Consider the following 13510-nt stretch of genomic DNA (forward strand, 5'->3'; position numbering starts at 1 on the left):
TCTCTCACAAATGGAGATGTTTTACGCCATTTCCTTCTGGGTTGAGTAATACCAGGGTGGGGCTGGGTGGAGGAGAATGGTTTGCTGGGGTTTTTTTGGTTTGTGTTTTTTTTTTTTTTTTTTGAGAGAGATTGTCTTGTTGGCTTGAAAATGGATAGTTTTTCAGGGTACCCTCCACTATATGCACCAAACCGCCATTTAAAGTATTTAAAAGATTTTGAAATGAAACCTCATGCATGTCAAGATATGGAAGCAAGTGTTTTCTTGTCATGAGTGGATTTCAGGAGACTTTTCTCTTAAAAGACATGGTGACTCTGGCTAGCCTGAAGCCACACAAAGAACCCAGTCTCCTTGCTTCAGTTCCCTGTCTGCAGTATAATGGTCTGTCTTTGCTTAAAGACAGGTATTTTGGGAGTCCCTTAGCCACAGTGAGTGTCATGAACAAGTGTTACCCTTATGCAGAATGCATGTCCAGGAGATACAGCTCACCTACCACAATGTATGGAAACTTACTACAAATAAACACATGCTTGTGTTTTTAACACAAACTCCCTTTCTTATTGAAGTCATATAAACGTGGACCTGGGAAATAAGCCTGACATTGAACAGAATCTTTGGGGGTCAGGGGGTGAGGAAGACCAAATCTGCGGAGTTGAGGGTCTGCTTGGGAAAAAGACAAATGACCTGCATCTCAATTTAGAGAGCACAGCATGCTATTACTATTTCTCTTGGCTGAGATTGGAGCTGTTAATGTTTGCTGAAGAAACTACCCTGGGAAGTAGCACAGTACAGGTAATGCTGTACAAGCCAGTGCGTGACTTGAACTTTTTCTGGACCATCTATATTTTTGCTTCTTTTTGCCTACACCATTTAGCTTCCCATCTACCTATCATGGCTTCTTGAAAATCATTTTGGTCGGAGAAACACTTTACTCAGTTTTGAGTTTATGCCTTTTAGTACCGTATGCTACCAAGCCCTCTTCTTCATTTATTTCCATAAGCAAAAGAAAATTCATGTTAAAACTGGGAATCTGTTTTCTGCTTAGAAAGCTTGTGTTCTGTTCAATATGATAATCTTCTATTTGACAGAGGAAGAACTTGCTGATAGATTTAGTTATGTGAAGTGAAATGAAGTCCAAACTAGATGTGGTTGCAAATAGACAGATTTCTACAGAGTGAAACATGGATATGAGCAAGTCATTTGGAGAGAACTGAACTGCTTAGGAAAACACAGCTTGATATTCAAAAGCCACCTCTGAAAAAAGGTCATATTCTTGACAAGAAATATTCTGGATTAGGGTGGAAATGCAAACCACTGTACAAGGAGATTGTGTTAAATTTATCAATGCTGGTCCAAATAAATTCACAGCTGCTAATTCCTCCCTTTAAATGCAAAACTAGAATGTATGGAAAAAAAATGAAAGGACACAGAAGTCATTTCTCAACAGAGGACAGTGAAGCTCTCAATATATCTTAACTGGGGTGGTTTACTATGTGGAGTAGAATTAGTTAATACAACAAAACATTTATTTTACTTAGTATTATTTATATAAAATAACATATGAGTAAGATTAGTTCTGAAGAACCTGCATACAGGTTCTCTGGTTTGCAAATACTTGGTACCTGATGCCGCATCTCACCTGCCTCATTAGCTAGCTCAGGTCTAACACAGTTTTTTTTAGTTCAAGCACAAGACAGCGCAGATGCAAATACTCTGTTTTCAGAGTCAGCTGTGTGGTTCCAAAAGCAACCTACTTGTTGAATGTCTGCTGAAGAGCCTAAGCTATTAAGTCGTACTTGGAAATGGGCTGGCTCCTGCTGAAGCCAGCTTGTGTGCCTGTGCTACATGCCCAGGTGTGAAAGGGCTGTAGTCTAAGTAGTTCTGATACCCTGCTTTTTCTGAGGTGGGTTATCACCTCAGTGTAACACAATGTAAGTAGTACAGCTGTGGTCCTGAGATGCTGTAGTTGAACTAAAAGTGAGCCTTCCTCTAATATATCCAAGAAATACCCTCATGGCCCTGTACAGGACATTCCAGTCCCTGATTGCTGGGGGTAGCAAGGTAGGAGGATGTTAGCATCTAGCATCAGCAGTTGCTGCTTTTTTCTAGCTGGTCTGAATAATTTGACACTAGAAGGTACCAAAGGAGCTGACGGAGGAGTTCTGTGTGCTTCAAGGTTTGTTAGAAGTCACAGTTCAGGGAAGTACAGAGAATTGGCATTACTGTGCCAGTACACACAGGGGTAACTAAAATGGCTTGAACAACCAGCGCCAGCCTGGTGTTAAGCGGGTGCAAAACAGTGAAGCTGTTAATAGAGGATTTCACCGACTTCTGTAGGTCCTTCAGCTGGGTGACTGCTTTTGTCATCCTTCTCCTTGAGAATTGTTGGCTAATAAGCACTTATGCAGTTGTTACAGGTCTTGAGATATTTAGGACAATGAATTGTTATTAAGCATTGAATTTTTACTGGATCTTGTTACGGGTGTGCTTCCTGTTCATGTGTCAGTTTATTAGTGGTTTGGAAGAAATGTATGCTACTGCTCCTGAAAACCAGGATAAAGATTGTTAGAATATTAAATAGGACAGGATGTGCCAATCATCAGGAACATGTAATAACCTGCATGTATGGAGACTCTGCATTTCACCTCAGCTAAATGTGAGATCATGCATGTAAGGAAGCAGGAATTAAAGTCATGTGTGGAAAGGGAATGGGAAGCAATAATTCTCTAAAAAGTCTTAGGGTCAATGTTGGGTGGTCAGATACAGATGGTCTTCTGCCAAGAAGGCTAGTTCTGTCCGTTTAAGTCAGTGGGGTGTTGACCAGAAGATACAGTCTCTGTGTTTAGTCCTGCTGCACCTACTGTTGGCATGGCATATCCAGTTCTAGCCTGAGCCCCACAAAAAGATGCTGGCAAAATAGGAGTGGGTTCTGAAAAGATCTACAAAAATGTCTCCTTAATTATTCTCACAGCAGCATGTTCAGGGAGCCTAAGCAAGTAACTTATTAAAGTGAAGGTGTATGTGAGCATAGTAATTAAGTACAAACCTGGCAACAGTGCAGTAGCCAGGCAGTAGGAGAAGCTAAAGCCAGATTGATACTAAAACATTATATGCACAGTGTGTATGTATGTATTTTTTTAAAATGGTAACTTTTGAAACAATTTTCTAATAGTTGTTGTAGACTTCCATCAGTAGTATTTCTTAGGTGAAGTGAATGTGTTTTTAAAAATAATTTGGTCACAGCTGTTGCACTCAAATTAACAAATCAAGGAACTTAAGATGCCAGCGTATATGGTCACAAGGTTACATCAGGTTATTAAATAGAGTGTGGAACTTGCCAAGTGTCATGCAAGCATGGGTTTGTTCATTTGTGCTTGTACCATGGTTATTGGCTCTTGAGCTACAATCTTGCATCCTTATGCGACAGTGATTTTCAGACTGTGTTGCTGTATGCCAGATTTTGGGTTGTCCCTGCTGGGTTTCAGCAAGAGGAGTAGTAGCAGAAGAGTGAGATCTGGGATTTCTAGGATCACTGTGAATTTAGCATGTCATTTTCTGTGTAGCCAGATGTTTACTCCACATTTGCAGAGTACTGAGCATTTCTAACTAATACTTTAATTAGTAAATTTGGGGTATAGACCTCAACCATGAGTTGAGAACATGAAGGGACCTGCTTTTTCATAAACAGGCGGTCAGGAAATTAAAAAAATACTTTACTGTTATATTAACCGTGTGATCTAATGAAGACTTACAGGTATGAGGTATACCCATTCATCTTTACAATTAATAGCTGTTCTGGGAAACTGAAAGGAACTTAGCAGACTGCGGACAGTGTCTCAGATCTCTGTAACTGGTGCTCAGCCTATTAATATCTGAGGTTTCTATACATTAGGTAAGATTTCTTCACTTGTTTTCCGGCCATCCTGGGTATTTTCAGTCATAATATTTTGTAGGAACAGGAGTCTAGTACAACAGAAAAAAACCCCACCTTTTATTATTTTCTTGGTAGTATTAAACTGTCTGATAAGGGCGAACATTTTACTATGTGTGCTTTTGAAAAATTTTGTTCATATCTCCTTTCCAAAGGCTTTCCTGCTCTATTTAGGCATAGTAATGCAAATGAGAAATAATATCAAACATCTCCATGTTCTGTAACTGATTCGGCAGTCCACACAAGTTACTCAAAAACGCATAACTATTGCTGCAGTTCAGGTGATGTTACACTTTGTATTTACCAGGTGATGAAATAGATATTGTTTTGTGAACTGGGAACCTCTTTATTTGACCCCATCAGAACAAGGTTCAGCTTGAATCTGAAGTTTGAGCTGGATCCTTTGAGGGTTTCTTCAAAGGATTTGCTAGTGTTTTTGAATGTTGTATGCTTCTCATCATTGATGTGTTTGTCTTTATTTCTCTGCCTTATCTGTGTATGTTTTTATTGCAGCACACGTCCCATGGAGATGGACGGCAGGAGGTCTCCTCTCGAACTGGGCGCTCTGGAGCTCGCTGCAGGAACTCTATAGCTTCCTGCGCAGATGAGCAGCCACATATTGGAAATTACAGACTCCTTAAAACAATTGGAAAGGGGAACTTTGCAAAAGTAAAACTGGCAAGGCACATCCTAACTGGCAGAGAGGTAAAGTGGAATGGGTGTAAACAGTAGTGAACTGCAGTAGGTGTGAAGGTTGTCTTAGAATAGCATCATCTAAGTCTGTGAACATTTAGCACATTTCACTGGAGATATTGCCACTGATGTAGAAAAGAAGAGAAACGGAAGACTGTTTTTCCTAAGTAATGATTGCAAAACAATTTCTCTTGAAAATGGTCTCTTAAATTTGTATTTTTGACAGGTTTCTGTCCAAATGAATTGTGTAAAAGTTTGCTGCTAGAATTCTCTACTAAATCCTCCATTCTCAAAAAAGAGCTCAGTATTTAGCAATTAAATAAGCTTGCCTGGAAAGACTGCTTCTTGGTGTCTCTGTAGTGCAGAGCCATATTAGAGGAGAAGTCAGGAATGAGAACTAATGTATCTTCTTGATTATGGTCTGAGTAGCCCAAATGCAGTATTTTCTTGCAAAAACAATGTTTCTCCCGGAGTTCTGCTAGTATATGCAGTGCAGGGCAGCCTTGGGAAGTGGTGTGTGGTAGAGACAAGCTTTTTCTTGTATCGCTTTATAGTGTCTAACTCAGCTCTGTAATTAGTTTCTGCATCCCATTGCAATGTAATTTGTAACTTGCACTTAATGATGGTTCTGATTTGGTGAGCTGTAGTCCTGTTTGCTTGTTGCAAGGTGTTTCTTGGTGCTGTTTTATTAATAGCAGCTCTATGTACTGAAAAAGCGAGAAGCACCTTGTTGACCTTTTCTTGCCAAACCTGTCTAATGAAGTAAATGTTTGCTGATACTGGGCAAGGACTTTTAAGGAAGGCTATGTGGCTGACTGCAGCACTCTAAGGGAATTTCTTTTTTTTTCTGAGATAATGTGGAGTTCAGTAGCACTAGGAGGAATAGAGGAAACATCAACAAGAGTTGTTGGGAGGGAAGTTTTTTTTTTTTTAAGCTGACAGTGATAAACAGTTGTCTTCTGGTGTTGAAGTTAGTGCTCATTTGTAGACTAAGTTTTTGGCTACTTGCTTTCCACATAACTTCCCTCTTCTTTTTAGTGATACTTAACACAGGAAATGCAAGTACTTGGTGAATATTTCTTTGCTATAATTATAGGTATAAGAGTTGGAGATAGGTATCGTAGCACACATTGCTTTGCAAAAATTAAAGCACATTTTCTTTTACTTGCACATAACTGTTGACCTCTGGCTTTTTTGTTTTGTTTTGTTTGAAATTTCAACAGACAGTGTAAAATCTTTGGCCAAATTTGGAAAGGTTCAAGTATTAAGTTCCTTTTAACTGTCATTGAATAGATGTCATTCAGTCAGTTCAGAGCATGAATACTTTCCAAGACGTGGCCATTGGTCCTGGGTTATCTAGAATAAGTGGCATTCCTTTGAAGGGAACGATTAAACTATTTTTATGGAAATATCTTGAAGGTATTTTAAACATTTTTTTTTCTTTGTGAGATGAGTAGAAGTTTCTTTTCTTGCTAGGTGAAGTGTACAGCATAGATAATTACATATTTTAGATGTGTATGACCAGAATTGTTCACAATATTCTGGATAACAGTTTCCCCAGTGTCATTAATTTATCCTTGCCCTTACAGAAGTATTTATCGGATCAATCTTTAGATTGTGCTAACCTTTTTCATGGCTGTCACGTAGATGTTTTTTTGGTTGTGATCAGCAACAGCACCTTGTACTCAGTCTCTCTTTCTTCGCTAACTCATCTCCAAGGTTGTTTATATCAGTTTTCCATTGTATTTGATGGTGCCTTTTAACTCCTTCAACAGACTTAATTTGACTTCCCGTGCCAAGGCCACTGATACAGATATTAAACAGGGCTGATCCCAAGTCCTGTCCTTGAAAAACTCTTACTCATTTATTTCCAACCTGATATCTCTTTAGCCATTTTTTTTAATTAAAAAAGCTGTGTGCACATTTCAGCTTATCTAGTTCAGTAATTTCCATGCATCTTCCTAGATGAGGCTTTACAATAGTCCAGGTGGTCATATCTTGTGTGTTTCCATAGGGCACAATTTACTGTAGGAAAATATGTTGTATTTAACCCTTCTGTCTATTTCCCTATTTTTTGCTTGCAAGTTTCAAGCTCAAAAATTTTGTGATAAATCACTCTACTAGGAAAAAAAAAGTTGTCTAAACCTGTGTTGCCATTTTGTTCTTGATGTTAGAAATCCGTGCTACAAGAATGCATTTTTTTTTCTTTTTTTTCTCCTTTAAACATGCAACTCTTAAGAATTCTAGGGTAATATTCTCAGTCTGGCCTCAGCCAGTTGGCACTCATCTTCCTGAATTTGTGATTTCCTGCTTTACACACTCATTCCTGCTGGCTGTCCTGTCTTTGTTCATATTCTTTTTTTCCATCTTATGTACCAAAACCTAAAATAAAATGCTTAATTTTGGGAGTCACGCTTAAATGAGTTTTCGTCTTTGCTGTATCTTTGCTGTATTTGAACCCTCAAATTCTTGCTATGTGGCTATTCTTAATGTTCTTCTAAGTGTCTGGTTCAGTTTCATTTTATGGCAATTCCTTCTTTATATCTCTGCACTGATTAACTTCTAAATCATGCAGCAGATCAGCACTTTTCTGTCACTTCTTGGGAGGAGGGTATGTTTGTTCAACCATTTTTCTAGGGCAGTTGCTCATCTCCTTACATCTGAAGTCCTTCCCTATGAGTTTTCCTGTTGCTTGAGATAGAGCTTTCGTGTTTCCAACCCTAGTAACTAAATTCCAGGACTCTTTCATCTCCATCTTTACTGCGTCTGCAGGATGTATGGTGAGAGCCCAGCCTCAAATTACAAAAATATTTAGCTCTTCAGGGGATAATCAGAACATCAGCCTAACTTGAGGGGGTTGAATTGTCCTGCCAAGGACTGTGTGGCCTTCTGTTCGCTGTAGAGATATGGAGGGCAGGTTAGCTTCACTGCACTAGAGCTGATGTTTGGAAACGTGTTCCTTTGAGATCCTCTGTCCAGGAGAGCATTACTTGTAGTCTGTCTGCCCTTTGAAAACCAAGAATCTTAGTTGTAAATCTGCTTTTGTTAATTCTTTGACCTTAAACCATGTATTTTCCGTTGTAATTTATCAAAGGATATTTCCTCTGACAGGTTTTCTGTACTTGCCAAAATTAATCTAAAAGATAAAACTACCTTTTGCGTTACCGAGGTGGTTGGAATTGCAGCCAGAAATAAATGCATCCTTCTGTTTGTTAAAGGCATGTGTTCAGTTAATAGCCAGGAAGTTGAAGTTTCCTACTGAGACAGGATTCTTTCAGGATCCATTGTCATCGTCTTTCTGTTCTTCCCTTGGAAAAAATGAAATTTAAGAGGGAGAAAACATTGAGTAGTAGCAGTTCGGGCAATTTGCTCAGTGTCTCAACTTCTGATTGCTTTAACTCTCCCATTCAAATCATGTAGGGGGGAATACGTTAAGTCATGTTACTGTGAATGGTGAAAGTAAAGTTTATTCTAATTCTGCTAATAATCTCACACTGTCATGGCTGATGCAGTGGTGTAGCAGTGTAGGTGGACTTGCATTCCTCCAGCATTGGCCATAGCACACAATACTTGAAACCATTCCAGATTCACTTTGTGTGAAGAGAACAAAGTTTCTGCTTTAGAGGGCAATTTGATGCTTTATTAACTGCACTTAGTAAAATGGAGGATTTTCTTTTTCTTCAGAGCTATTCTTGAGGGCAGACTCCCTTTGATTGTGGTTTGCAGACCTTATCAAGGCACCTGAAATTGCTCCTTGTTCTGATGATGGGTTCAAGCTCTCAAAATCAGTGTTAACACGTTGTACTCTCAGTATGCATGTTTATAGGAATTCTCTAAATTCATCCTGCCTTCAAGGCTGTAATTAATGCACTGAATAGGCCTGTGAGTCTGCCTTTCAGAAAACTGAGGTGTGTACCTTCCCTGTATCTCCAGGGCTGAATTTGTTTGCCAGTGGCAGAGACCTCTCTGATCATCTGACACAAATGCACGGTCAGAGAGGTGAGCTGTGTTTTGCAGAAACCCCATAGCTTAAGGCTTCATGGGTTGAAACAAGTTTACATCTTTCAAAGATTGACCAGAATACTACAGCTCAGAACACAATACAACTTGTTCTGAGTGGAATGCGCTTACCAAGCCAACAGCCATCTTCTGTAGCATGGGTGGTCTTGGGACACCAGGTGACTTTCAGGTAACGTTACCTGCTGCTGGTGAGGGCAGTGGTCACTCTACATCCAGCATGGATTTATAAGAGATTGTGGGAAATAAGTAACTTTGTTATTTTTGTGACAATAGTTCAACAGGCGTGACAGTAGAGATAAAAATCTTTCTGGTTTCGTACACAGCTGCTAACATAAAAATGCCTGTTGCTTAATGTGTTTATCTCCTTGTTGGTATTTTTGAAGTGATTTCTCAAGGTTTTGCAATGGAAATTTGCCTTGGGAAATAATGATCTTTAATTTCAGTAGCATACCTTAGGAGAAGATGCTCCCTGAAGCAAAAGTATTCTTAGATGGCTTCTTGGTGATGCCTCATTGTATCTTGCATCTAGAAGTGCTCAAAATAAATCTTAAATCTCAGTTTCAGAAAGCACCATATCCATCATATGATTCTGTGATACACCCAAGTGTTGAACACTGTGTTCCCCTCTTACCCTCTCCATCATGATGATCCATCCACATGGTTTTGCACTTGAATATAGGGAAATAAATTTGCTTTGATGTAAGATGTTCTTAATTCCATATGTGGCCAACTCCAAGTTAATGAGATGACAAAGACAGCACCAAGAGACGCAGGGAAGTGGAAGCTGTGGCATGGGAAGCAGCAGCACCTACTGTTTGAGCCAAAAATTCAAGGAGGATTGAAAGCCCTCGCTTTGTATTGGTGAGGTATTATAATTGGCTGAGTTGCAGCAGTTTGCCTCTTTGAGAGGCACCATCTCCTTGGCTTCTGTAGAGTTTGTTCTGGTATGTTTAGTCTTTAATTTAGAAAGGAAAAATACCAATTGGCATGTAACTCTAGAAAGATTCCAGTTTCCTGTTCTTACTCATCCTATATCCAAACTGCATTGCACTGAAGCTTGTCTCTGTTGCCTGTTCATTGCCTGAAATCTTCAGGTTCTGAGTAGTTACCATGGTGCTGAATTTCTCTTTCAGTTATTTTGTGGAATTTTTATTTTGTTCTTTAGTATTTCTGTGCAGTATTTACTGAAAAAAAAAAAAAAAAAAGAACCAGTAAAGGAATGAACTTGCCCAAATTGTTGTACTACAGCCAGTGGGTTTTTGTTGATGTACAAGCAATACTTTTCATATCCGTCAGGGAGCAAATTGATACAAACAATTAGTGACTTTCCAAAGGTGAACTTGGTTCTTGCAAAATCTCTGTGGAGTTACTTTTCATTTGCTCTGAAATCTCTGCTTTTAGAAGCATCTTCATAAACTGTCAATGCCCAGTCAGTACTGTGTAACCTGTTCTGTAATCATACTGCGTAAATATTATCTGTAGGCACACTGCACTCTGTTGCTGGAGCTTCCCCTGTAGTAAGTGTGATGGTCTTAATGTCAAGCAGAAGACTAAGTGAGCTTCTTGCCTTAATATGCTTGAAACATTAGATTTTTTTCCCACTCTCCTGTTTAGTTTGTTGCAGTAGAAGCAAATTACACTTCAGGCATTAATTCCAAACGTTTTTAGTTCAAATACAAGTACATAAGTTGCTGAAGAAACTTGAGTGAGTTTTGTGTAATTTGCATGTTTTCTGTTACTGGATTTGACCATGTTGTAATATTGCTGCATTGTTCATACGGAAAATACTGATTATGAACTCTTCCTTTAGGTTGCCATAAAAATAATTGACAAAACACAGCTGAACCCAACTAGTCTACAAAAGGTAGGTTTTTACATTTCATCTTTCAACTGTATTGTAACTTGTTTCATTTTATCACCTCCTTCTGTTAACCCTGAATGCCTGTGCTGGAGAATGTGAAGCACTGCATACCTTGCATGCATCTGACTAGTGTGTTTAATAACTAGTTTTCTAACAGATATTTTTGACAACTCTGCAGTTGTTCAAGGTGAACTTGTACAAAGCTGTAAACTGAGAAAACAGTGATGTTAGCCACTTCCTGTGTCTCCCAAGCACAGCTAACTGTGGAGAGGACATTTGTGGTTTGGTGTCACGCCCCCTTTTCTCCTTCATGCTGGTCACTGTTAAACTTACAAAGCTTATGTTTTGTCCTCCTAAACTAGCCTTGAAAATACTGCCTCTGGACTGAAGGCTAAGCAGTGTCTATACCTTTAATGTAGTTTGCAGCAGGAGAGGTGATGCAGTTTTATGGAACAAATTGAGGCATGGCTATTTTGGTTTCTTCCCTCTAGCCTCAAATGCTTAATGTGCTGTTACAGTTGTATTGCCTTATCTATTTCAGAAAGTAGTGATAAATCTTGCTCTTTCATCAAGCAGGCCAGTCTGCTTTGGAGTGCCTGCAGGAAGTACATTTAAATGTTACTTTTACCTAGGACTTCTTAGACTCTGTCCTTTTAAGTGCTGCAGTCAAAGGCTTTTTATTTACTTTTGAGCACTTTGATAACAAAAAGCTCCTTGCAATATTTGTTTGAATGAGAGAATACAGAGAACTTACCTGCAAACAAAATTAAATAGCATAACTAGAGTAAACTGGAGAATATACACATTTGGATTTTATGCAAATACTAAAAAGGTCATGTGACAAACTGTTTTTATCAAAATTAATGGTGCAAAAGTAAATTGGAAAGCCACACAAGTTCTTACATCATATGGTTTGCTGAGAGGCAAAGAACAATATGCAGGAAGAAAGCTCTGTCATCTGAGCAGGTAGCAGCTTCCTACTGAATGTGGACGGAGTAAAAGTAGATAATGTGGTTCCAGTTTTCTTAGATTTTTTTTTTTTTTTTTTTTGCTTAATCCCTGAGGTTATTGGCAATTTCTGGGTAAGCAGGGAGGAAATGAAATGCAAATTAGGTAATATGATGGATTAGATGAAGTTGATCTGTGGCAGATCTGTGCAACTTGGAATACCTGAAAAAAATTAAGTGCTTGAATCACTTAGAGGAGAAACAAAAGCTGTGAGATGTGAAAGGGATGGTTCAGGGCATAGGAAGAATGGTCAGAGAAAGGTAGAGAGGTCACCTTTTCAGGCAAAAATGTAAAATCTTAGTTTTTCAAATGGTGTTATTTTGAGATTGGGCCATAATACTAGCTTGAGCTCATTTTAAGGTACAAAGCAAACCTTTTTACAAGTAACAGGTGTTCAGCTGGCAAAGCCACAAGCTGGAAGTGTGCTTTGTTGGCCTTTTGGTTTCTGGGTTTCAGCCTGCTCAGTGCCCACTCGTGTCTCCATTGTAACTTCATTTTTATTTACAATTTATGTAACTAGATTATGAAGTGTAATTTCTAAATTGGTCTTGTCTACCACTTGTTTCTTAAATGGGACTCTGGAAGAATAGTATGAAATAGCAGGGTAGAAGTCAGATCAGATTTGGGGAGTGAGATTGCTCATGGGCTCTCTTCTCTAAGCTCGTTTGTTAAATGAGCACAGAAAAAAATTAGCAGGATATTTCAGTGTTCTCAACTCGAAAGTATATTCTTAAAATTAAGTGCCTGTTTGTCATAGCAGTGAATGCACAGTGTATTACTTACCAATTTTGCTTGATCAAGGCTTTTTTTGCAAACCCTTGCCCCTTTTCCCCCTGATGTTGTCAGCAGTGCTGTAGCCTCGGTGCATTTGAAGCCCACTGCTCGTGCGAGCTGTAGATGCAGGGGAAGCTAAGATGGAAATGCTTCTGATCTTGCACTTCTGGAGAGAGCGATAAAATATTTGAGGTATGGTGGCTGTGCTGAGAAGAGGGTGTGGTATATAGTGTTTCAGCTGCAGTGTAGCTGCATACCCTAGTCAGCCTTAGGTGGGGAAACAAATGGTGATTAAGGGTGCTGGTTCTGATTTCTTTGTATTACATCTTCAGTAGTGATACTTCAGCTGCAGGGAAGAAGTTAACCTTGTTAAAGACTTGCTTTGCTTTCTGGAGCAGTAATTCGTGGTATGCCCTCACAGTAAGCTACAGGCGGCTGCAGTCCTGACAGCTCGATATTCAGCAGCGCAGCTCTTCAGAAGAGTCAGGTTTCTTGTCTGCTGCTGAGGAAGTCAGTGGTAGCCACGTGCAGCTACTCTTAACTGTTGTTTTAGGACCTAATTACTACTCTGCTGCTCATGCTTAGTGAAGAGGAAATTGTGACTGGTACTTCCCTGCTTTGAAAGAAAAGGGAATTCTTAGAGTTTTTTTCCCATGTTGGTGGTGTTAGTCATAATCACAGTTCTCCACAAATCTACTTGTTTAGTCAGTTCCAGTGAATATTGGTCTCAGTGGAAACAAATGCTGATGCTACAGTAGTTCACATCCCTCTAGACAAAAAAAAAAGTTTCGTTTTTTTCTTTTGAATTAGCAATTCCATTATATGCAAGGTTTTTTTTACCAAGCCCATGTAATAGCACTAAATCACTTCTCATTTTTCTTTTTTTTTTTTCTTTTAGAACTTAGCTCCTCAGCCAAATATTTTTGTTTATTATGCACGAAAGTTTTCCCACTTGTTTGGGCCATTTTTTTGCTAATGCTTTTTAGAGTTCTTAAACATCAGTTTTGACATGGACCATATCCATTCTGATCGTGGGTTAATCAGTATTTTAAAAGCTGCAAGAGAAGGGTGATATTTAAAATGCCCAGGCTTTTCTGTTGTGAAGGTATTTTTTTCTGCTTTCAAGTTGTGGTTTGTCTGAGGCAAACTTGTATTGTCTAAAGGCTTTCTGCTTGAGGCTCCTAATTCTATGTAGAGCATATTTCAGTGAGCAGTTTTATCAG

At 39.0% G+C, this 13510-nt stretch overlaps 1 protein-coding gene across 17 annotated transcripts in view; it reads left to right on the plus strand.

Moving 5' to 3' along the window:
• Window positions 1-13510, plus strand: part of MARK3 (microtubule affinity regulating kinase 3) — a 64094-nt gene that overhangs the window by 8992 nt on the left and 41592 nt on the right. For all 17 annotated transcript variants that reach the window (XM_055796154.1, XM_055796106.1, XM_055796115.1 and 14 more), the window contains 2 exons: window positions 4445-4636; window positions 10455-10508. In XM_055796154.1, the coding sequence (XP_055652129.1) occupies window positions 4445-4636; window positions 10455-10508 (246 nt within the window). The remainder of the gene's footprint in view (window positions 1-4444; window positions 4637-10454; window positions 10509-13510) is intronic.

This window comes from Falco peregrinus, chromosome 1 (genome assembly GCF_023634155.1).
Source record: "Falco peregrinus isolate bFalPer1 chromosome 1, bFalPer1.pri, whole genome shotgun sequence".
Classification (NCBI taxonomy): domain Eukaryota; kingdom Metazoa; phylum Chordata; class Aves; order Falconiformes; family Falconidae; genus Falco; species Falco peregrinus.